This window comes from Rhizophagus irregularis, chromosome 1, assembly GCF_026210795.1.
Source record: "Rhizophagus irregularis chromosome 1, complete sequence".
NCBI classification, from domain to species: Eukaryota; Fungi; Glomeromycota; class Glomeromycetes; order Glomerales; family Glomeraceae; genus Rhizophagus; species Rhizophagus irregularis.
The window spans coordinates 5,102,960-5,128,340 of record NC_089429.1 but is presented as its reverse complement, the minus strand read 5'-3'; the positions used below and the strand labels follow the sequence as shown (position 1 = coordinate 5,128,340).

The 25,381-nt window shown below is 28.9% G+C and overlaps 6 protein-coding genes across 6 annotated transcripts; 4 read left to right on the top strand and 2 right to left on the bottom strand.

Moving 5' to 3' along the window:
- Positions 1-46: 46 nt before the first annotated feature.
- On the bottom strand, positions 47-2,408 carry OCT59_001059 (uncharacterized protein; the record flags this gene model as incomplete). The annotated part of the gene is made up of 5 exons (XM_066139282.1): positions 47-565; positions 677-1,105; positions 1,198-1,608; positions 1,678-1,863; positions 2,076-2,408. The coding sequence occupies 5 exons, from the start codon at positions 2,406-2,408 to the stop codon at positions 47-49; spliced, it is 1,878 nt and encodes a 625-aa protein (XP_065988700.1).
- Positions 2,409-3,081: 673 nt separating this feature from the next.
- OCT59_001058 (uncharacterized protein) lies at positions 3,082-4,602 on the top strand (the record flags this gene model as incomplete). Its single annotated transcript, XM_066139281.1, has 3 exons — positions 3,082-3,415; positions 3,748-4,407; positions 4,595-4,602. The coding sequence occupies 3 exons, from the start codon at positions 3,082-3,084 to the stop codon at positions 4,600-4,602; spliced, it is 1,002 nt and encodes a 333-aa protein (XP_065988699.1).
- Positions 4,603-5,620: 1,018 nt separating this feature from the next.
- OCT59_001057 (uncharacterized protein) lies at positions 5,621-6,019 on the top strand (the record flags this gene model as incomplete). The annotated part of the gene is made up of 1 exon (XM_025327023.2): positions 5,621-6,019. The coding sequence occupies one exon, from the start codon at positions 5,621-5,623 to the stop codon at positions 6,017-6,019; it is 399 nt and encodes a 132-aa protein (XP_025173308.2).
- Positions 6,020-7,736: 1,717 nt separating this feature from the next.
- On the top strand, positions 7,737-9,983 carry OCT59_001056 (uncharacterized protein). Its single transcript, XM_025319656.2, has 2 exons — positions 7,737-9,168; positions 9,243-9,983. The coding sequence occupies exons 1-2, from the start codon at positions 7,845-7,847 to the stop codon at positions 9,902-9,904; spliced, it is 1,986 nt and encodes a 661-aa protein (XP_025173306.2). The 5' UTR covers positions 7,737-7,844; the 3' UTR covers positions 9,905-9,983.
- A 4,651-nt stretch (positions 9,984-14,634) lies between these two features.
- Positions 14,635-19,286, top strand: OCT59_001055 (uncharacterized protein; the record flags this gene model as incomplete). Its single annotated transcript, XM_025319653.2, has 8 exons — positions 14,635-14,715; positions 14,812-14,974; positions 15,095-15,297; positions 15,368-15,853; positions 15,932-16,145; positions 16,293-16,414; positions 16,497-18,411; positions 18,498-19,286. 8 exons carry the CDS (start codon positions 14,635-14,637, stop codon positions 19,157-19,159), a joined length of 3,846 nt encoding a protein of 1,281 aa, XP_025173303.2. The 3' UTR covers positions 19,160-19,286.
- A 705-nt stretch (positions 19,287-19,991) lies between these two features.
- On the bottom strand, positions 19,992-21,457 carry OCT59_001054 (uncharacterized protein; the record flags this gene model as incomplete). Its single annotated transcript, XM_066139280.1, has 10 exons — positions 19,992-20,243; positions 20,311-20,340; positions 20,429-20,454; positions 20,532-20,568; positions 20,851-20,861; positions 20,951-20,980; positions 21,045-21,075; positions 21,154-21,168; positions 21,260-21,266; positions 21,448-21,457. The coding sequence occupies 10 exons, from the start codon at positions 21,455-21,457 to the stop codon at positions 20,171-20,173; spliced, it is 270 nt and encodes an 89-aa protein (XP_065988698.1). The 3' UTR covers positions 19,992-20,170.
- Between the last annotated feature and the right edge of the window lie 3,924 nt (positions 21,458-25,381).

Sequence of the window (25,381 nt, the reverse complement as noted above, 5' to 3'; positions counted from 1 at the left end):
TTTGGACGTTCCTCAGGGATCTCTCGCGCTTTACCCTTATCTGCCCTCATAGTTTCATAACCAGAGGGGTGGGGATAATCTCAGCATCACGATTATCCTTGTATACTCTTATTAAATCCACGAGTTCTTTACGGCTAGGTGTTTTAGATAAGTATCCATTATATTTGATCCAGTCCTTAAAGCGGTCTACTACCTCCCTAAGGTAGTACTGGTACTTGTCCTCAATACGCGTTGTGGGACATTCTTCTACTTCAAACGTGAGTATTTCCCAGTCATATTCGTCTGACGCGTCTTGGTACTTGGCCCATAATTCCTTACCTGTATTGTAGAGATCATCGAAGGCCTGGTCCTTTGAATTTTTAACCCATGGCTTGCGGTCCCATCGGTGTCTTTCTTGCCAAGCCCAGTGTGCTCGAGTGCCTTCCTTTGGTTCAGGATCCTGGTCGACTTCTGGTTCTGTGTCAGGTTCTGGGATAAGTTGCTCAGAAGCCGATTCTACTATAGGTTCTGTAGAAGATTTGGAATCTGCGAGGGATTCAGATTTTGTGGAAGATTCTGTAGGTGACTCGGGTTGTTACTCAAGAACTGGGTTCACAGTTGTAGAATCCAAGTCTGATAACAAGTCGTCTAAAATGTCGTAGTCATCTGGCTCGGGGGCAGACGGTTTTTCAGGAACTGGGTCTGCGGTTGTAGAATCCGAGTCTGATAACAAGTCGTCTAAGACGTCATAGTTATCTGGCTCGGGGGTAGACGGTTTTTCTTCCCTTGACTCTTGTAGACGTTCTTTTAAGTGATCAGGCTTAGGTGGAAGCGGTGGAGGAGTCCTTTTGGAAATCGGTTGCTCTTTAATAACAGGTTCGGGTTTTTCTTCAGTGGGTTTTTCTTGTACGTCTTGTGAATTGTTAGTTGGATTATATATATTTGCCAAGAACTTTTCCAAGGCATTGGGGTCTGATGCAGGTTTTTTAGAAGTCTCTATATCGATTCCTTCTATGTCTATCTCGTCTGTTTCGTGGATCCAGTTTTTGCCGAGGAACTTCTTGTAGAGGTCCTCCCTGGATATACTGTAAACCCATAGTGTTTTTCCACCCTTGGTACTACTTTGCTATTTATACCCAACTCATTTGATAGGATTCTAGAAGCGTTTATCTTTGATAGGGGTGAAATGCAATGAGTTTCGCAATATGAAGTATATACCCTATAAAATTCTTGAACAGGTAGGTCGGTCATATAATTTTTCACTACGAGATATGTGTCCTTTATAAATTTGAATAGCGGTGGAAGAGTCGAGATGATATGTTCCTGTTTGGATGTTGTCATAGGTGGCGGATTTCCATTGAAGTTCGGGTAAGCATCCGCGATGGCTCTCAAATAAGCATAGAATGCCTCACTGGCGCCTGGGTATTTCATAGCGTCACCGAGTTTTTTGAAGTAGTTGAGATCTCCCTTGCGGGATGGTGACACATCCAAGAATACTATGCGCCTATCATCATTTTCCACTCTGAGAGCATTTTCATTGGTTAGGACGTTGGTGGACATAAAGTTTTTGTAATGTGTTGGCGTCTTGTATTTTTCATGGATTTCCATTATGTCACTCGTTACTTTATCCTTTAAAGAGCGATACAGATTATTTCACTGGCTTTTTTCCGTGGGCATTTCCTCGAGAAGAAGAAGAACCTTACCCTGTAATTGCTTATTGAAACTTCCAAGAATCGTCTGAGGATCGCTGGTCTTATAAACGAGTTGAGTGCCTAGGACGCTGCGCTGAATGAAATCTGTTATAATACCTTTACCCCAACCCTGTCCAGATTTCAGGTAAAGGATCGAGTACATCTTCCTTCCAGCAGATATACCGGCCAACCACTTAATGATATACTCAGTAAGATCCAATTGCCTGAACACCAGATATCCCGAATGTGAGAAAAGATAAATTTAACCGCGAGGTGGATTGTAGACTCAAAGGTGGATATTGGACGCAAGACGTGGAGGAATCCCGGAAAGATATTTAGATAGAGTTAGCCGGTTAAGGATCTGAAGATTCGCTGTTTATGGGGATCACAGGTTGCATTACATACATCGGTATTCTTGACCATAAACCACTTGTAGATGTTGAACTCGGTTTTTTGAGAGGGTCCTTGTTCAGGTTGTGTGTAGAATGCCTTCATGATTGGATGGATAAGTTTACCAATATTTTTGTCAATAACGTGTTTCAAACTTTTACTATCCGGGTCCCACCAGAAAACCTCATGAGGATCTGCACAGGGAATGAAATAACTGCAAAGATACCTCTTGGCTTGATCGAGGTCACTCATACTCTTTGCAGTGACAATAAGCCGTTTAAGCTCATCGATACTGAAGGCTTTCTTTTGTTCACCGAACTTAGGGATAACTTGAGCTTGAGTGGTCATTTTTTCGTTCTATTAAATCGAGTACTAATTTATAGTTACCTAATCTTCAATTGCCGAATGTATTTTTTTCAAAGATCCGTGCTCCTACCCAATTATTCTCCTACAGATCTACAGGCCTTCTAGGGGCTTACCTGTTAATTTACCTGGTTTGCTATCTCACTGCCTTCAATAAGAAAATGAACGGAATCCTGAATCTGTTTCAGATGTTTCAGAAGTTTGGATCTGGGGGGTAAAATCAAAACTTTTTCTGGAGGGTTTGTCCTCGCCTGACTTTTACCAAAATTGCTGAAACATCTGAAACATCGAAACGCCCTCTCTGATTCTCTCTTATTTTCCTCTCTTTTCCCTTATTTTATCCTTTTTTGCTTATATTATTATGTTTCAGATCTTGTTTCATATTGTTTCAGATATATAGGGATTTCCCGCCCCATGGAGGGGGGATGTAGGTACTGCGAGGCCGTGAGGCCGAGGTGGGGTGAGCATAGCGAGACACACTACCAGCCCGATGACAATCATTACCCCGTACGGTCTCATGAAACCCTATGCTATGTTACAAAGCATTGACCAAGGCGAAGTTGTATCACCTCTTCTTTGGAACATATATTACGACCCGATGTTCCATCGTATTAATCAACTTACCCACTTACATTATCAAACCTTTTCAATCCAAAAAATGAATTCACAACACAAAAATAATGATATTATCCATACTTATGATATTTCTTTAGTTGGCTATTTAAATGATACAACATGGTTTGGTTCTTCACAACAACAAATTGAGGAGAAATTGTCGATAGCTAATTCATTTTATGATCTCAATAACATTAAAGTTAATATGGACAAATACAGAATCCTGACTAATGACCGTTCTATTAAGCAATCAACTATTACATTAACGATTAATAATCAACAATATGATGCACCCATCATGTCTCGTAACAAAAGTGAACGTATTTTGGGATTATATATCAATACGTCAGACCGTCATACACAAACAATACAAAAAGGTAGACAAATTGTGATGGCACACTACAATATTATGAAAAATAAAAAATTAATGCATCACCACATACAATACAATATATCATCAAAAAAATTATTATACTGAAACTGGAATATATATTCCAACACACGATCCTTAATATTAAACAATGCCAAACTTTAATGGGACTGTTAAAAAGACTCCTTAAACAACGCCTGAACCTCCCATCAAACACTGCAGATAATATTATCTATAACCAATTATTCCAATCGATTACCAATTTTTTTGACATCCAGATGAAATCACAATTGAATATTTTAAGAGCGCTATTTAATACACCAGTTCTCCGAAATATAGCTATTCAAAAAATTTACAACACGGTATCAGAAATCTGGTACCCTAGAATCCCTCACAACATCAATGATTACACGGACCTAGTGGCAAAACCTACTTATCTCACTAAAATGTTAGGTTTATCAAGTAATTATGGATTCTCTTTTAATTTTACTTTTGACATTAATATTCTAGGTGGAAATACCCCTATAAGAGACTATATGTCTGACTTAACAGCCGCAGACATACAATCTCTTAAAGCTAAAAATATTATATATATGGATCAAGTCATGTCTTCAGATGGTAATTATTTACTCTCTTGGCCTGACGTCAAAAGAAATAATAATGACAATTACAAAGAAAACATTCCCGCCTGGTATAACAACTTGGCCAATAATTATGTGCTCAGTAATAATTTACGTTTAATCCACCCTTTGAACGATGTCGTGAGCAACATCAATAGAATACACAAATCACCACAACTTATTCTTGCCATTTCTGAACCTAAATTTCAATGGACGATACATTGGAACAACACACAAAAACAAGTTATTTTTGGAAAAACTTTATCACAAGACACTGATCGTTCCACATCAATATCTTATTTACAACATTACATACCTCAACAAACACACCATGACATTAATTTGACACCTAAACGACAACTTTTGGGTTTAGTAGCATGTAAAGGGTGTTTATTACATTCATATTACCCACATGATGCCCATCCAACTTGTGTAATTGCGATAAGAACACAACGACTTCTATTATTTAATACTTTTAAAAAATCTTCGGTAGAACACAAATCTTTATTAGAATTTTATAATCGACAACCTTTTGTTGTCGCAACTAAACCTTTTCATACTCTTAGACACATAGCTTATGAAAATTTTATTAAAATAGATAAATCCCTTTGAAATCTTCCACCTTACGTTCTTCGGATGTTTTAGATACACCCGCTAATAATTCATTTTCAAAAAATGTCAATGATCACATTGACCACGCTTTAATCTGTCATCCCACTATTAAGTCAGAATTGAAAAATTGTGCCGATTTATTACATTCAGAAGAAATTTTAACTTTTTACACAGATGGTTCCGTCTAGAATATTGGCACTACCCACAGTCTTAGTGGATATGGATGGATTCAAACACAACCTTTAACGCCGAAAGTCAGTTTCAAAGGATCCACGGTCTTTTTCCCATCTTCTTCCAAATGTGAAACTATAGGCATACTCACGGCGTTACTCGTCTCACCCTTTAATTGTAGAGTTAATATATATACAGATTCTGCCAACTGTATCACCACTTTTAATACACGTATGCATTTAGGCATCGTGAGTCCACGTCAAAAACTTAAACAATTAAATTTTTTACTTTGGGATTTAATTTTTTTCCTGATTAATCAGAAAAATTTATTGGTTACCTTATTTAAGGTTCCTGGTCATAGTAACAATCTTTACAACGATGAAGCAGATACTTTAGCTAAAGCTGGTGCTCATATAAGAGAACCGATCATAATTAACCACAAATTTTTTGCCCACCAAAGTTTAGGCTTTGCTTCTTGGAATCGCTTACACGTTATTGATCGTAACGTTAGAAAGTGGGCTGATAACGTAATACAACCATTAATTTTTAATTCGATGATTAACAACAAAGCTCTCATCCCTATTAAAAAACAAATTTTGGATGGAGAGATAGATTGGACTTTTACTAGAGAATGGTTGAATTATAATAATTCTGATGCTCCTTGTAGCATAAACCTTTCCAAATATCATGGAAACAAAATCAAGAAATGTAACTTTATTTACCCCACAATAGATATTTAACAACGCAACTACCCTCGCTTATATCCTTTGGGTAGCATTCCTTGTATTCAATGCTCCAACGCCTGTGATATGAATGCACATGTGGGCTTATGTATCAATCACTTGAACGATGTCGTTACTTTATTAATGGAAGCCGCTTATGATTTATACGATATTATTATTGAAAATAGTACTGGTACATCTTTTGCTTTGAGAGAGACTATTGAAAGTTCACCTTTATTTAACATTACTTTTCCGGGTGCATTATCACAAACACATCCTGGTTATTTACTTATTCACCATTTGGTCCCGAGTGATCTCACTATAATATTTTATAATTATATCAAAGACAAAAAATTACGATTCTCTATTTTTATTAAATTTTTCACAATTTTAATGCAGAAAATTGATACTCATATTTGGGCTAAACGTTCTTCCCTTATAAAATGTTGGGAGCGTACTTTGTCCATTACAAAAACCAAAAAATGATTTTATAGACGGCGATATAAGAAGCAAACCGTTCCGCCCTCAGCAGATGATACAATAAATAATGATGTACCACGACGAAGTTATACGCATCGTCGCATCACTGCGACTCCTTATTTCAGGGAAGGTGGATTTTATGATAATCACGCCCATATTCGTTGGACGTCAAGTAATTTTTTACATTCAGCACATTGGACCGTATATCGGGATTGTTTGGGGTTCAATCAAATAGATTTATTTTCTTTTATTAATAATAGTTATATAGGAAATGTTTTAGATATTAGATAGTTTATTTTTATGTTTTTCTACTTATATTTTTCTACCTGGAAGGTTTCTCCTGAGAACGATCTTGGATCCGACTCGTGGTCTCCTTATTTTTAAAAGGTCAGAAGTCATCACGCTTAGGGTGGCTTGACGTGTAGTGATAGAATTACTTTAGACTCATTTATATGTTGTCCGTGTAATTGATACTACCGTTTGGTTCTTTCTGTTGCATAAAAATAAAAATAAAAATAAAAAACCTACTTAAAATTTTTTTTTTTTTTTTTGTTAGAAAGGAAATCGCTTACTACCATTTTTTTAATTTATCCTTTCTCTTTCTCTAAAAAAGTTCATCTGTTTTTATCAAAAAAAAAATAAAATAAAATAAAAATAGAAATCATTCCATTTTTGATTACCTTTTTCTTATGTAAACAAAAAATTAACAATCTTTTACTCTTCTTTTTCAAAAGAAATTCTCAATATTTCAATTAATTAAAGTCACATTAATTTATAGTTATAATAATTTTGAAAAAGATACGATCATCGGTTGAAAAAAACCTAGTAAAAAGGAAGAAAGTAGTAGTAAATTCGTTAATTTTTGATTTGATCAGTATCTAAACAATATTATTAATACTTAGATAAAGAAATTATTTGTAAAGAAATAGTTGAGATTTAAATAAGGGTTAAAAATATGTAGGGTTGATCTTTTTTTTCATATGGACCTCAAACTATTCAACCCATCTTATTTAAAAGTGGTCTCTAATACAAACATTTGTGAGCATTAGAATGTAGTGTCAATAAAAATTATGTATAAGATCATTCATGTCAAAATTGAATCATAATCGTGTTTAGCTTCCCCAATAAATCTATTTCTTGTTATCTATTATAAATTAATATTAAAAGTGTTTAAAAGTAGATTACCGGGATTATTATGTTATATTGTGCTTGGGTTTAAGTCTGGACAATGGACCAAATGTTAATGAATTAATTTTCATGATTTAAAATATTCATGATATAATATTGTAAACATTAACTTAATACGAGTGTCGAAATCTTTGGATTCGTTATTTCAATATTTTGTATTAAAGATTTTTTAAAATAATTTTAGGCGCGATTTATTTTAACACCCTACATGCATGTATAAATTGTATAGTATTCATTGAATCTACGCACGAACCGCAGATATCAGTTGTGATTCTTGTAATTCCCCAGGTTACGACCTGTGAAATGTAACATTCGTGCATTTTTGTCGATCGATCCCTAAAATAAATTATGGACGCCCCTTGACCAAATATATACTTCTAGACTGTAATAGGTCCCTTGTTCAATAAACCATGATCTACAAATAACCTTGACTTTTAAGGATAAGCATATTCGCTTAAATTGGGATTTACAATGGCGACAACGGCGAAAAAATTTGTGGAGCTGTTTTTTTTAAGGTTTCATAACGAAATTTTTTTTTTTTATTATAAATAGAAGGCTAACTTTTTATTTTATACGATTTTAAGGAAATTCCTTTCAATCATAAACCTTTTTTGTAAAAATATTTTTCTACCGTAATATCACAATGAATAATGTTAATAATGTTATTAAAATTGTCGATGGCGTAGTAAACGCTATAGACCCATATGTTTCTTTGATTGAAACAGCTTCAGGTTTAATTAAGACAATAATAGAAATTTGTCAGGCGGCAGAGTATAACAAAAAAATTTGCCATGCCCTAGCAGAACGAGTTGGAATAACTACTGGTGCTTTAGAGTTATTAAAACTTAGACAAGAAAAGGAATTACGTGATGAAGTATATTATGATGCTTTTAATAAATTTATATACACTTTAGAAAAAATTAAAAATTATATTGATGAAATTTCGAATATTCAAGGTTTTAGAAAATATGCAAAAGCTATTTTTGTTAAGGAAAAATTTATGAGACTTACAGAAGAATATGATACTGCAATGAAAGATTTAAATTTTACTCTGGTGGTGGCTAATGAAGAACGAAGAAAGAATGACGAAGAAGCTTTATCGGGAGATCTCGCCGAATTCGATAAATATCTTAGAACGATGGGTGACCAAGTTGATAATATTTATGAAGAAGTAAAATATATTAAGAAACATCTTGTTGATAAAACATTTCATGGCGCAAATAAAATTGATTCAAAAGAACTAATACTTCCTGCACGAGGAAAACCTGATGACAAACGTGGAAAACATCCTAATTATGTAGTGAAAAGAATTTATAGGGGACAAGAAGTAGCATGTAAATCAATTTCAACGACCGAAGATGATATAAAGGTGCAAGGGCATCTTGAAATTTTAATGAAATTATCTGAATGTAATCATATTCTTAGATTTTATGGTGTCTCAAAGATTGACGATGATAATGTTCGAGTTTTTGAATGGGCTCATCGTGGAACTTTGAAAGAGTTATACGAAATAAAGGATATTCAATGGCATTATAAGGTTCAAATTGCTCTTAAAATTTGTCGTGGGCTTATATTTTTACAAAAAGCTGAAATATTACATCATGACCTTAGATGTGAAAATATCTTGATGACAGAAAGTTTGGAACCTAAAATTTATAATTTTAAGTTGTCACGTTATACTTTTGGGAACACCACTACAATAAAGGAGACGACTAATGACGCTGTGCGTTGGTTAGCTCCTGAGAAATTAATCAACTTTAAGACAAAATATACGACACAATGTGAAATTTTTAGTTTTGGTGTTCTACTTTGGGAACTTGCTTTTGAAAAAATTCCATATAGAAGTTTGGAAGTAGACAAAATTAGAGACTTTGTGATTAAAGGTGGTAGAGAAGTAATTAAATTTGGAAATTCTACTCCCGAAATTTCTAAACTCCAAGAAGATTATAAAATGATTATAAATGACAGTAAGTATAAGTTTTCATCAGCAATCCTATTAAAAATTAAAGAAATTCTTTCATTATCTTCTTTATATATCTAGTTTGGAAGAATAATCCACAAGAACGTATTTCTTTTTTGAAAGCATTGGACATGCTAGAAGAATTATATAATTCCATCATTTATATGTTTGATAAGAATATGCCAGCTTTACTTGCGGATAAAACCTTGGACTTAGATGGATCAAAAGATGATGATCTTGAATTATCAGACGACTTTATTATAATAGTTCCAACAATTCCATTAGACGAAGGTATAAAAGCTCATAAGGTAAATGATTATCAAAAAGCATGGAAATGTTTTGAATATCATGCAAGAAATGGTAATACAACAGCAAAATGTTGGAAGGGTCGCTATTTGTGGGAAGGAATTCATGATGGTATAAAAGGACGTGAAGAGGGTAAGGAATTACTTAAAGAAGCTGCTGATGAGGGACATCATGATGCTCAGTTATATTATGCTTTTACTTTAAAAAAATCCATGTATGAGGGTAATAATATAGAAATGTTCATAGATTATATCACTAAAGCTGCTGAAGGAAATAATAATATTGCACAATATAATTTGGGTGATATATATTATAAAGGAAAATTGAATATTACGAAGAACGAAAATGAAGGAATTAAATGGTTAAAAAAGGCTGCTTTAAATGATAACAATAAGGCAATTCAATTTCTAGAAGAAAAGGGAATGAAAATATGTTAAATTTATCATTTACTATCATTATATTTATATATATATATAGTTATTCCAGTAAATAAATCTTATATATTTATTCTCATTATTTTCTTTTCCTTTTATTGATCTTTTGTATAAAACTCTAAATCTTCCGACATATGACTGCTTCGCGCAGATTTATTATATAATTTAGTATGTATGAAAACTTTCTCGATGGTATAGCACCAATATCCAACAAGGAATTGAAATTAAGAATTTCATCAACAACTTCAACAATTGAATAGTATAAAATCGAACCGGCTATATCGGAAAAATTAGAGATTTGAATGCATTACTAACTACTTAATAAAATATGGATGATTCATATTAATTCTCCGATTTTGTTCGATGGCTCAGTTCTCAGGATCATCACGAATGGCAACTTTACATTTTTCTATGTATTTATGTTGTATTTATGCAATAGAAATTTGAACATTTCGCATCGATAAAAATTTGTAGATGGCTATAAATCGCAGTTATATATGTTTGAGTGCGTATTAGCAACAATAAAGCTTTAATAATTTAATAATTTTAAAAATTATGATTATTAATGAATTCAAAATTTTAAATAGTAATTTACTAGCCGTAAGCCCGTAACCCGTCGCGCGCCGGGATATATATTAATTGCATATTATAGTGTATGTATTGAAAAGAAAATTCTGATTTATGTTTAGAAATTTTGTTACTTATATAATACTAAATTTTGTTTGTAGCAAGAAATTTGAAGAATTGAAAATTCAAAATAAATAAATAATAAAATTAAATAAAATAAAAATTTAAAAGGTGAAAAAAAAAGGTTAAGTATTATAGACACAACTATCTATATTTGAATGATATAAATTATATTTACAATATTCACAATACAATAATGTGAAGTGTATTTACAATATGATTAAATTAGAATGATTTAGTATTACAAATTTACAATAACTTGATACAAATATTATAATATTAAACAAATGTTGCAGTATTATAAAATTTATGGTTTATATGTTTACAGACTCATCACAAAATCAATTCTGAATAATTAATTTTACAAAAAAAAATAAAATAAATTTCTCATCACCAAGAATACCATACGAATGTATTATTACAGAAGATTATATCATAGTAATCTATTGTTTAAAATAAAAAATAAAAATTTATATCAAAAAAAATTTCCATTATCAAATCTATTGTTACAAAAAAAAAAAAGAATTCTTATCACCAAAATCTATTGTTATTAAAAAATCGATAGAACTATTACTTAATAGTATTAGAATGACGCTAGTTACCGGGAAGCAAATAAAAAAAGTAGATTTTTTTTTATAACCGGAACTAACTATACAAATTAATATTAGTAAACGTCAGTTACCGAACATTAAAGAAAGGGCAAAGTCCGATCTGAAAAAAAATTTTTTTTAAAAAATAAAAAAAAAATTATAATGAAAAAAAAATCCGATCTGTTAAAAAAAATTTCTAAATTAAAAAAAATCCTAAAAAAATAAAAAAAAAATTACTAACGATCGTTAAAAAAAAAATAAAAAAGAAAAACAAATTCCGATCCATTGTAAAAAAATAAAAAATAAAAAAAAGAAAGGCCAAAGTCTGATCTATTGTTACAAATGTTAACCAAACTAAAAAATAATTGGATTTGCTGATTAACTATATGAATACGGAATAGTTAAGGCGCAGACAAATCATGTGTTGGACAATTCAAAATTATTTATACAGGCTAATCTAAAAGTTAGGTTCCACAAGGAATTTTTTTAGTATATTAATTTATACTATACCGTACTGTATATAATAATAAATCAACGGTTTTTGTATTCCGTAAAAGGCTCATATTTCCTGAATTAATAACCTTATATCACGGAATTTATCGAATTATTTACATTTTCCGTGAATGGATCCTTGTATTTTGTAAGGCTCATTTTTTACGGAGTTTTTACAGAAATAATGAATAAAATTTTATAGGGAAGTTGTTGATACACTAAAGGTCTCTTACAATTTAATTATTCTTCAAGACATTTACAATTTGAAAATAATCATCATGATATTTTGGAAAGAAAAGTAAAGTGTCAATTTGTAGTTTCCAATATGATTCAATCAAGTTTCTATGAAATATGTTCTTTGTGTGTAAACATTTTAATCCACATGTAATGTAGTGTTTATTTTACTGTAGCATCGCAATGTCGGCATCACAACTTGAATTCTATTATAAATTATCGCTAGCGAATCTCCCTTGTCCAATTTCTTCAGTGTTACCAAATTTACTACTATTTAAAAAATTGAATTTCTTCTTTTTTTTCATTATCGCCACTGTCATCTAAAAAAAAAAAATTGCAGGAGTTAAATGTCATTTTCAAATTTGATCATTTAAATACTTTAAAACTATATTTTCTTTAATTTAGCCCGAAATACACAGTCAGAATTTATGAAAAATTAATTTTATAATTTACCACTACTAATTATTTGATATTTTTGGCGTGCTCATCATAAAAGTACAGTGATTAAGTTAGGAATCTTTTTAAAAAAAATGAATTTTAAATTTTTTGCACCCTATTAGCTTTTTTCACTCTTCACATCATTACATGCCTTTTTGTTATATTGAGCCGTCCAAAAATCCCTCCTAGCATAGAATTTGTAAATAGTACCTTCCATTTTAGATGCAGATTTTCAATTTCATCGCAAACTGGTGCAACAGTAAGTGAATTCAAAGTTGATTCTAAATCTTCTTAATATCCTTTTTAGATAAGATATGACTTTGATAATTTTAACAACCTTTAATCGATAATTTCTTGTAAGAAATTTACGTATCAGACAGGGAAGATGTCATATAATTTTAGGAGCAAAATTTTTTTATTATGAATATTATAATAAATTTTTACTATATCATCTATTTTAAATATATAATATATATACAAAGTTTAAATTTGATCGAAGTTAATTTAACCAGTTAAGATTAACGATTTTTAAATCTTTATTCTGGTCAAATTTTTCTTAATTATGGCCAAATTCATAATTCCGGCCTAATTTAAATAAATTCGAAAAAATACAGGTCAAATGTAACATAATATAATACTTTGATTTAAAAGCAAGAATAATCTTATTAACCATCCCTACACTTTCATTGAAAAAAAAGTCATTTGAAATTAATGTTTTTTGTATATTAAAAATAAAGAAAATAAAGTTTCGAAAATTCATGCCATTACGTAAAACACTAATAACTTCACGTATATTATTTACAAAATTCAATATACAAGTAGTTTCGATCCTGCAGAACAATTATCACTTAATGCACAAAGGCGATTGTCATATGACCAAAGTACCTAAATTATGCTCTGAAGTGATTAAATAGATACATAAATAATAAATGCCAATTTCTCTATACGTACTGATTAGAATCTTATGAAAATCAAATTCCAAGTAGATTCGACCTCGCTGAACTTAATACATACGATTTTCTTATGATCAAAGTGCCTAAAGTAACAGATCGGGTGCAAAAAATTTCAAAATCTGAATTCAATTATGTTACAAATAACGCCAAAAGCATCACAAATATACGTAAATATTGAAATCCAAGTAGTTTCGACCTTGCTGAACAATTTCACTTAATATATAAAGGCAATTTTCATATGACCAAAGTGCCTAAATTACGCTCTGAAGTTACTAAATGGAAAAATTAATAAATTTAATGTTAGAAATACAGATAAGTTATAAAATATTAAATGGAATATAATGAAAATTGAGATACAAGTAGTTTTGGCCCTGTTGAACAATTTTCACTTAATATATAAGAGCGATATGCTTATGTCAAAAATACTGTAACTACGCTCTAAAAAATTTTGCATATGTTAAGAATATTATAAATTTTTGATTTTTTTAAATATTATACAAAATCTGTATGAATAACCAATATCAGAAACTTAGACAAACTTTCTTCCCCCGTAAAATTACACATATTTCTATTGTTAAAACTGCATTTTCGTTCCTACCTTTAAAAGGATCTTGAAAAAAGTTTTTTAAATAAACCACGTACTATATGTGAGAAAAAAATTTTAATAGTAAACATAGTAAACTAATTTAAGAAACTGAGAGCACATGGTAATCTATTAAATTACTTTATTTAGTATAGCATATTAATATTGACGGTTAATTATAAAATGAAGTAACCTAATTAAGGTTACACAAATTTTGCTTAATATTGAACCCCTATTAATAATTTACGTCTTGTTTCTCATTTATCTATAACCGCATAAAATCACGTGAAACTGCGCAAAAAATTTTGTACTTCTGTTACACTCGTCATACAGTACAACTGCAGTAAAACATTTGATTTTTGTAGTACAATGTACAAGTTTTTTTATAAATAGTGTGGAAAATATATAATCGAGAAATTCCAAGCCATGTTGCCCTCCAAAAACTATGAGAAGTGTAAAAAATGTCATGAACAATATACGAATGATTTAAATGCAGAGTATGAATGGTGTAAACCATGTCAAATAAAATATTTCAAAGAAAATTCTACAAAGTGGACCAGTGGAAATGAAAAAATTGATGATTTGATTCAAGAAATGCAATCAAAAATTAATGATCCGAATGATATTATATTTGAATGGATCCCATATGATCAATTTAACGATATTGAAGTAATAGGAAAAGATGATTTTACTATAATATATTCAGCAAAATGGAATAGTGGCCCATTAAGTTATAGTTATTTTAACAAAGAATTAATGAGAGTATCAGAAAGGAAGGTTGCCTTAAAATGCCTACGTAAAAGTTCAGAGAATACTATTAACAAATTTTTAAATGAGGTACGAAAATTTTTTTATAATTTTTGATATAACTTATTTTTTTTTAAAAAAAAATCAATCTAATAATCTAATAAAAATCATTTATTAATTTAATAGATTAAAACATACTCTATTAATAATTCAGATAATATTCTTAAAATATACGGAATATCTCAAATTTCTAATACGAAAGATTATATTATGGTTCTTCATAATGAATATTTTGGAAAATGTTGCGAAAAATGTAGTAAACTATATACTAGCATAGAATATAAATGGTGTAATTCATGTCATTTAAATTATTTAAAAAAAATTTTTACAAACCGTACCAGTAAAAATGAGGAAATTGATAATTATATTCAAGAAATGCAATTAAAACTTAATAATCCATGTGCTATAGTGTTTGAATGGATACCATACGACCAGCTTGACGAAATTAATGAGATAGGCAGAGGTGGTTTTACTACAATATATTTAGCAATATGGAAAAATGGTCCATTACATTATGAATATATGACTGGTTGGACAAGAGAATCAAATAAAAAAGTTGCATTGAAATCTATAGACAACTTACAATATTTGACTAATGAGTTTATTAATGAGGTATGAAACTTATGTTAAATTTATGTACTTATTTTAAACTTAATAATAATTTTTTTTTTCTTCTTAATAGGCCAAAACGTATTCAATTGATTATATTGATGATAATTTTAAAATATATGGAATATCTCAAAACCCTAATACAAAAGATTATATTATGGTTCTTCAGAATACATACTGTGAAAATTGTGTGGAATGTGGTAAAAGCTACGTAGATACGCAATATAAATGGTGTAAAATATGCCAAATAAATGATCTAAAAAATAATTTCACAAATTGGACTAGTAAAAATAAAATAATTGATAATTTTATTCAAGAGATGCAATTAAAAATTAATAATTTAAGTGATATAATATTTGAATGGATTCCATATGGTCAGTTTGATAACGTTGAAGAAATAAGTAAAGGTGATGTTATGACAGTATATTCAGCAATTTGGAAGAATGGTCCATTAAGTTACAATTATGTTAAAAAGAAATTGACAAGAGTATCAGACAAAAAAGTTATTTTAAAATTTTTTCATAATTCGCAAAGTATTACTAACGAATTTCTAAATGAGGTATGAAACTTATTATGAAATTAATATATATACTTTTTTAATTTAATTAAATAATAATTTTCTATCATGTTTTAATAGGTTAAAATATATTCAATCAGTTACTCGAATAATATTCTTAAAATATATGGATTATCTCAAAGTCCTGGTATGAAAGATTATATTATGGTTTTTCCAAATGAGAAATGTGAAGAATGTGATAGACGATATATAGACGATTTAAATGCAAAATACGAATGGTGTAATCCATGTCAAATAAAATATTTTAAAGAAAATTTTACAAGCTGGTCCAGTGGTAACGAAATAATTGATAATTTAATTCAAGAATCTCAATTAAGAATTAATGATCCGAACAAGATAGTATTTGAATGGATACCCTATAGTAATCAATTTTATGATATTAAAGAAATAAACAAAAGTGATTTTGCTACAATGTTTTCAGCAATATGGAAAGATGGTCCATTACATTATTTTCATAAAAGGGTAAGAAAATCCAATATTACCGTCTATTTAAAGTATTATCATAATTTACCAGATGATGATACTAATAAATTTTTAAATGAGGTATGAAATTTCTATGAATTTTAAATACCTTTTTTTTGAAATAATAATAAATAATAATAATAATAATTTAATACATTAATAGGTTAAAATGCACTTAATATTTAATTCTAATTTCATTCTTAATATATATGGAATATCTCAAGATCCTGATACAAAAGACTATATTGTGGTTCTTGAAAATGCAGAAGGTGAAAATTTTAATGATTGGGCATATAACAATTTTAACAATTTTAATTGGTCAATCAAAATACGCCTATTATTTTATATTATTCAAGGTCTTAAAGAAATTCATCAAAAGAAGATGGTTCTTCGTGATTTTCATACAAGAAATTTGTTAATTTCAACAAATAATATAAATGATAATGATTTCAATATAACTATTTTAGATATGAAATTATGTGGAGAATTTGGGAATATTAATGAGACTAAAGTTTATGGAGATATACATTATACTGCTCCTGAAGTATTAAGTGGAAATTCTTATACTCAAGCAACAGATATATATAGCTTCGGTATGATTATGTATTTTATGGTAACTGGAAATTACCCTAGTGATGAAATTAAACAAAAAGAAATTAATGAACAAGAAGCTCCAAAATGTTATATTGACTTAATGGAAAAGTGTTTGGATCAAAATCCAGAAAATAGACCGAATGTTAGTGAAATAGAAGAATCGATTAACTTATTTTTTTATTCATATTTGGATAATGAATCAGATATTAAAGAAACTATGGAAATACATCACGACATTAAAAAGCAATTTGAAGAAGCAGAAAAATATAGAAAAGCAAATCTTTTATTTGTTAGATTAACTACTGTAGACGATGTTATGATTCTATATAATCCTTTAATTCAAATGGCTACAAACATAATTAAGAATATAGTAGAAATTCGTGAAGAAGCAGAATATAACAAAAAAATCTGCAATGCTCTAGCAGAACGAGTGGAAATAGCTCGTGTTCCTATGGAGTTATTAAAAGTTAGAAAAAAAGAAAAGGAAAAGGAATTACGTAATGAATCATATTATAATGCTTTTTATAAATTTATTTATGTTTTAGAAGAAATTGAAAAATATACTAAGGAAATTTCAAAATATCACGGTTTTAGAAAATATGTAAAAGCAATTTCTGTTAAAGAAAAATTTATAAAACTTACGGAAAAATATGATAATGCAATGAAAGATTTACATTTTGCTGTGAGAGTTGATAATGAAGAATATGAAACATTTCGTGACGCAATTAAAATTGATTCAAAATATCTAGAACTCCCTTTACGAGGAAAATCTGATGACAAACGTGGAAAACATCCTAATTATGTAGTGAAAAGAATTTATTGGGGACAAGAGGTAGCATGTAAGTTAACTTCTATGACCGAAGAAGAAATGAAAATAAATACAAGTGTGCAAGAGCATCTTGAAATTTTAATGAAATTATCTGAATCTAATCATATTCTTAGGTTTTATGGTGTATCAAAAATTGACGATATTAATGCTCTAGTTTTCGAATGGGCTCATTGTGGAACTTTGAAAGAGTTATACGAAAAAAAGGCTATTCAATGGCATTATAAAGTCCAAATTGCTCTTAAAATTTGTCGTGGGCTCATATTTTTACAAAAAGTTGAAATTTTACATCGTGATCTTAGATGTGAAAATATCTTAATGTCTGAAAGTCTAGAACCTAAAATTTATAATTTTCGCTTAGTGGATTATAGTACCGATACTACATTGTCGAATGAAGTAATTAGTAATAACGTTGTGCGTTGGTTAGCTCCCGAAAAATTAATCAATTATAAGTCAATATATACGACATCATGTGAAATTTTTAGTTTTGGTGTTCTACTTTGGGAACTTGCTTTTGAAAAAATTCCATACAGAAGTTTGAAAGTAGACGAAATTAAGGACTTTGTGATTAAAGGTGGTAGAGAAGCAATTAAATTTGGAAATTCTACTCCCGAAATTTCTAAACTCCAAGAAGATTATAAAAAAATTATAAATGACAGTAAGTATTATTTTTCATAAGCAATCCTATAATATATAATAATATTAATAACGAAAATACTTTCATCAATTATTTTATACATTTAGCTTGGAAGAATAATCCACAAGAACGTATTTCTTTTTTGAAAACATTGAACATGCTAGAAGAGCTATATAATTCCATTAGTCATATGTTTGATGAGAATATGCCAGCTTTACTCAATAAAAATACATTATATTTAAATGGATCAAATGATGATTTAGTATTACCAGATGAAAATGTTAGTCCAATAATTCCAATAATTTCATTAGATGAAGGTATATTAGCTTTTAGAGTAGGTGACCATCAAAAAGCATGGAAATGTTTTGAATATCATGCAGAAAATGGTAACACAATAGCAAAATATTGGAAAGGTCGTTATTTGTGGGAAGGAACTCATGATGGTATAAAAGGACGTGAAGAAGGTAAAGAATTACTTAAAATAGCTGCTGACGAAGGAAATTCAGATGCTCAGTTACGTTATGCTTTTACTTTAATAAATGTTTATGATGAAGGTGATAACCGAAATATATTTATGAATTATATCACTAAAGCTGCCGAAGGAGATAATTGTGTTGCACAATACAATTTGGGTGATTTATATTATAATGGAATATTGAATATTCCAAAAGACGAAAATAAAGGAATTAAATGGTTAAGATTGGCTGCTTTACATAATTACGCTAGGGCAATTAAATTTCTAGAAGAAAAGGAGATAAGTCTTTTTTGAATATGTTAAACTTAAAAACTTTTTTTGCATCTGTATTTCTAGCTACTTATCATTTACTATACTTATTATTATCATTATATATAGAGTAAAAATAAATAAAATTTATGATTTTTCTTTCCTCTTTTGGTCTTTAAATAAACTAAATATAAATTCAAAAATAAAAATTAAAGAGAAGACTAAAAGACGCGTTATAACTAACCGCAATATATTTATTTTTACATATAATTGTGTAAGACTAACGCCTAAGAAAAAATTTTTTTTATCAGTGATAATATCTTTAATTTTCTTCAATAATCATATGTGAATAATATAATCGGATCAGAAAAGCGGAAAAATCAACAATAATTTGAACATTTGATATATTCAAGAAATGCATCAGAAATTGTCGAGACATAATAACTTTTACAGAAACATGTAAAACCAAGACGAAGTCGTGACCAAGCCATGGCCAACCTGTGAACAATCAGAATAAGAGTTATTCACATGTTAGTCATGTGTTAGACTTGAGTTAGTCATGGCTTCGTCATAGATTTAGTTACTAGATATTAAGGCGATATTCACAAATCGTCAATAAATCGCAATATCATCAATATCATCAATAGCAGCTTATATAATATATCATAGCATCATCAAAACTAATTATTTAACAAACCGTTAATCATCATGACAGATTATATAATAAAGACTTCAATAAATCGTTAATAAATTGTAGTGTTTTCTTAACGATGTCATAACCACATTGTAGGCGCATATAAAATAAATCTTAATTATATTATAACAGCATTTGTAATAAATATCAATCGCATATATAATACATTGTAATGAAATGGTATTCATGTATAAACTGAATATTAGATATAATAATTTATTATTAAATTAATTACCAATTGTAAAATCAATACATTCATAAATAAATAGAGTAAAATATATATTTAAACAGTTCGTGATAATTGATGCATTCATTCCCATTACAATAATGAATAAAATGCGTAGTACTTGTATGGATCACGCTTATAGGAAAGACATGTTGTTGTCTATTTGCAGACCGGAGCTTGAACACAGGGCATCCCAGCACAGTCGGTAACTATGGTAACAACTTTGATTCTTTAATAAAAAAATTAAAGTTTTGAAGTTAAAACTTTGAAACTTACCGCCTATCCAATAAAAGTCCAAAGGGAAACCTACAAAAAAAATAAAGAAACGGTTAGTAAACCGATTCTTTAATAAAAAAATAAATAAAGTTCCAAAGAAAGACACTTCGAAACTTACCATCCACCAATCCATGCCCGGGATAGCTAATTCAAGCAAAAAAAGAAGGAAACAGTTAGTAAACCTGTTCCCTTAAAAAAAAAAATACTGAAAGTAACATTACCTTCAAAACTTCTCTATGGGCTGGATCGACCGAAGTCCTACAAAACTTTTCTTTTAAAAAATATTAAAAATAAGTTTCGCAATAATACATACGAAACTCAGCATTCTAATTATCGTGACTGAATCCTATGAAAAGTAAATGGGGAAACGTTAATAAAATGCTTCTTTTTTTATATTTTTTAATTTTCGAAAATTTCTCTTTTTTTTAAAAAAATAAATACTTTTTTAAGTTTCGAATTGTATCTAAAAATTTACGATTCAGTTCCATAATCCAAAAATTGGGTAAGATTCCTAAAAAAGTTAGAAATTCGTAAACTTACCAACTGGATCTCTAAAAAAAATAAATAAAATAATGAAACATTAGTAAACATTTCATTGAAGAAATAAATTATTGTTAAAAAAAGATATTTGATTCCTTACATAAATCGCACGTCCTGAAGAACTAACCATCTAAAAAAATGAAAGAATGAAACATTAATTAAAAAAAATAGTGTTAGAAAAAAAAATCACTTACCGAAATCCACATCTGTCTAAAGCCGTCTAAGCTACAAAATGCAAAACACAAAATGTTAGTTGATGTTTTGTTACATAAAAATCAAAAAAGGAATAATTTTTGATATTACCTTCGAATTAAGTCCCTTTGAAATGACATATGAAAAAAATGACAAAAATATTAGCAAAATGTTTTATTAAGATAAGTTTGAAAAAAATTAAAGAAACCCTTCTCACCAAAGTTCTCATGCCTCCAAAAGCCAAAGAACCAACCGTAGTAGCCGTTTTTTAAAAGATAAAGTGTAACTTTTCTTTTTTTTTGCATGAATGAAATAAAAAAATGTCATATTATATTTATAGAATATATGAATAATGCAACAAAATAATAACCAAAATAAAGAAAATAAAAAAATTACAATACTTACTAGAATCCATATCCAAAGAACTGAGAAGCCGTCTAAAAAATATAAAAAAAGAGAAGAGGAAAAAGATTGGGAAAGGGGAAGACAAAAGTGTAAAAATGGAAGAGGACGAAAGTGTAGGAAAGAGTAGTTAAAAAAAGTTTAATTGATCATGATCATATTCAATTATTAACAATATAATATCACGTGATTTACTTGATATATATGACAAATTGATTGAAAAGTCATGACGAGAGAAATAATTTCAACTAATGTATGGTTCTTCGTCTATTTTAGTAACTCTTCATTCGATATATGATGGGATTGTATGTTAAAGGTATTGTAGCGGTTTCTTATGATTTTAAAACATTTTGTACCAGATTACACATCAGTTAGGTGTGGAAAATAAAAATTATTTAAAGTAGATTAACTTTAGGAAATAAACTTTACGATCTTGTATTTTTATATTTAATTATTTTAATTTTTCTTTTAATTTAAATACTTAAATACATGTCTAATTTAATACTTAAAATAGTTTAAATTAATAGCTTAAATTTAAATACGCGTTATACGCGTTTAATTTAATACTTAAATAAAAATAGCTAAATTTAATACTTGAATTAAATTAAATAGCTTAAATTAAATATGCGTTTAATTAAATAAAATAGCTTAAATTTATTTAAATACACATCTAATTTGATACATAAATTAAATTAATTGTAAAATTTTATTAATTACAATTTTACAGAGTTTTATTATTATAATTTTATCGCTATTGATTTTACTGACAATAAATTTTACTATTAATTTTTATCGCTTACTATACTTTTATTATTTAAAATATAATAATTAAGTTAAAAAATATTATACATCATGTGTCAGTTGTGTCACAGTGATGGATGAATTTAGACTTTTAAATTTTGAGTTAAAACTCTTTTAAAGGTTTTGATCAAAGTCGGAACTTTTTAATTATTTTTTTTTAATTTTCTTTTAAAAGTTTTGATCAAACTATCAAAACTTCTAAATTTTTTTTAATTTTTTCTCAATCGAACTGAACTATCTAAACCTTTTTTCTGAGAAGTTTAAGCTTTGAGTTTCAACTTTATAGTTTCAAAATTTCAAAAAATTTTTTGACGCAAGATTTTGGTATGTGCAATTTTTTTTTATTATTTTACCTTCTTTAAACGAACATTATTATTAACATTTTACATTTTTTAGGTGGCTCTTTAGGTTTCCTCGGATGTGAAATTTTGGTAAGTGCAAGTTTTCTACTTTTTCTTACTTGAAAGTTGAAATTCCAGGAGAGCATAGTAAACATGTAGTGTATGGTTGGCTATGTATGTAGGTATGGTTAAACATCACATATAAAAGTATCACGTGACCATACGTGGTACAGAATAGAACGGTCTAGGCCTTTCCTTATTTGGCAATAAACAATGTAGATCTGTATGGAACGCGCGTGAAATTTTGCATACCCTACATACATAGTTATCCATACACTACATGTTATCGTAACACCCAAATTTCCAGGTGAGTACGGATCAATCAGGTGATACCATTGTCCAAATCAGGTTCCCACCTTGTTATAGTTGTGTCACCAGGGGTGCGATGTCAACGGAAATTTTAGTACGTTGATCGCTTAAAAATCCGCGGCTATCCAATTATAACAAGAGGAACATTATAATTAAATTTACATTATATTTTACAGTTAAATTTTACTACAATTTATTAAATGTACTGTACATGTTAATAAATTAATATTGTATGATATCCTACAAGACCAAAATACTTTAGAAAATTTAAAGTATTTCATCTAATTTCACGAATTTTTAACACTTCAAAAAAAAATAAAATAAAAAACTATAAATACAAAACAAAAAAAAAAATATTTTCAACATCTTAAGAAATAATTTAGTCAATCATTGTATACTCGCAAATACGTCGCACAAATGTCTCAATTAATTTATTCAATGTCATTTGCTATCTTTTAAAGATTATTATTCGAGCTCGCCACTATTTCAAGACTAGCTTCTGTCAAAACTTTATCGAAATATTATAGAAAACTTAGCAAAAAATGTCATCACAAGATAGATACGAATTCAAAAATATTGGGCGACGAACCCATAACTTCTAGGTTGCAAAACACTGGGTTTCTGTAAAGAAAAGTACCGTAAATTTCCTGTTATTAAACACACCGAAAATAATCACCCTGGAACTCATTATGAAATAATAATCTAGCAATTAATATGCCGAAAACATCCGATATTAATAAATTTACTTGGTAAATATGTTAAATATCTCGTATCTTCAGCAAAAGTTATAGTATTATGACTCTCAATGCAAATACTTTGGCGAAAATTATAATTCTAATAAAGAAAGTCAAAAAATTAGAAAATGAATTAAAAAAAATTTAATGCTGTGAATTTAGCGATGTTAAAAGAAAATGAAGACACTGATAATATTTTGACTAACTACTGGTAGAAACCAAATTGTACTGAATGTTTCTCGTCGATAAAAAATTAGGGATCACGAAAGTTTGAAAAACTGAACCGATCATCTATCTCAGTTTAAACTAAGTTTTTGTAAAACTTAGTTTTAAAAATGGGATGTTTAAAATTCTGTTTAAACTACCAGTATTTAAAACGGTATAAAAATCAACAAACTGCTATAACTTCTACCATCCTTGAATCTTTCTCAACTGCTTATGAATTTTTTGCTTTTACGTAAGTCCAATTATACAGTTACTAATTGCTGCAATAAAAGTATAGATAAAATCGATATTTTTCCCAGTTTTTAACTTTAAGAAAGCATAGATTTAATATTTTTGTCTATTGATCATCTTACGATCATCTTACATCTTTACAGAAATCTTTCAATATCAAAATAATATCATTTTGATATCATTATAATATCGTCACAATATAGCTATTATACAATATCAAAATGATATTGAATAATATCTTAACAATATCGAAATTATATCGTAGTGATATTGTTAACGATATCGTTAAGTCTATCTTAACGACCTTGTTTTGATATTTGTTATGAGATATCAAAACAATGTCGTTACAATATTACATTTATATCGTAACGATAAGTGATATCATGATGAGATTGTAGTGAAATTGTTTGATATCGTTTTGATATTTTACAATATCAAAATGGGATCGTTAAGATGATCTTAACGATATTGTTTGAAATTTTAGGGTTTTAGTAAAGATGTTCTATATCATTTGAAACGTCTTAATTGATGAAAATAAGAAACAATAATTCAAACAAAATATCCAATGTCATAAGAATTTTATCCTTCCATCTTATTAATGAATCAATTTTTTTTTAAAATAATCTCTTATATTTCCTCCATTAGCATACTATTCTAATACCATAATATAATAATATAATTTCCAATATCATCTATACAATTAATGTAATTAAGCTATTAAATTATTTAAAAAAATTTTGACACATACCTTTTGCTATTCCTAGAAAAACTCTTGCCATTTTGGTAAAAATCAACCATACGAACAAGCTTTATCTGAGTGTAGGACGATGGGTATAATATGTCAAATTTAATACTACATAGTACGTCACCCCTTACGCTAAATCAAATTTCTAACCTCATTTATAAGCTTTTTAATATCACTCTCTTCGATTTTTGAAGCTTTCTTTCCGCCGATAAAGCCTTTAAGTGCAACTTTCAATTCCATCATTAGTTAACGCGCTCTTTATAATACCAAATCCTCCTTTGTCAATTTCTTCGATGTCATTAAATTCGCTATATTCAAAATAATGAATGTCTTCATCATCTAATTTTTTTTAATCCACTCCTAATATTGAGCATCATTGGAATAAACGATACTATTGATGAACTTCATCGATAACCCTAACTAATATCTAAAATTACCTATTGTGAAAAATTCTGAATCTCAAATTTTTAAATTATTTAAAGCTGTCTTGG

Bases quoted from the DNA above. Each gene is read 5' to 3' on its own strand.
- OCT59_001056 (XM_025319656.2), top strand. From the start codon at position 7,845: ATGAATAATGTTAATAATGTTATTAAAATTGTCGATGGCGTAGTAAAC. The intron at 9,169-9,242 runs GTAAGTATAAGT...TTATATATCTAG, and splicing joins TAAAATGATTATAAATGACA to TTTGGAAGAATAATCCACAA.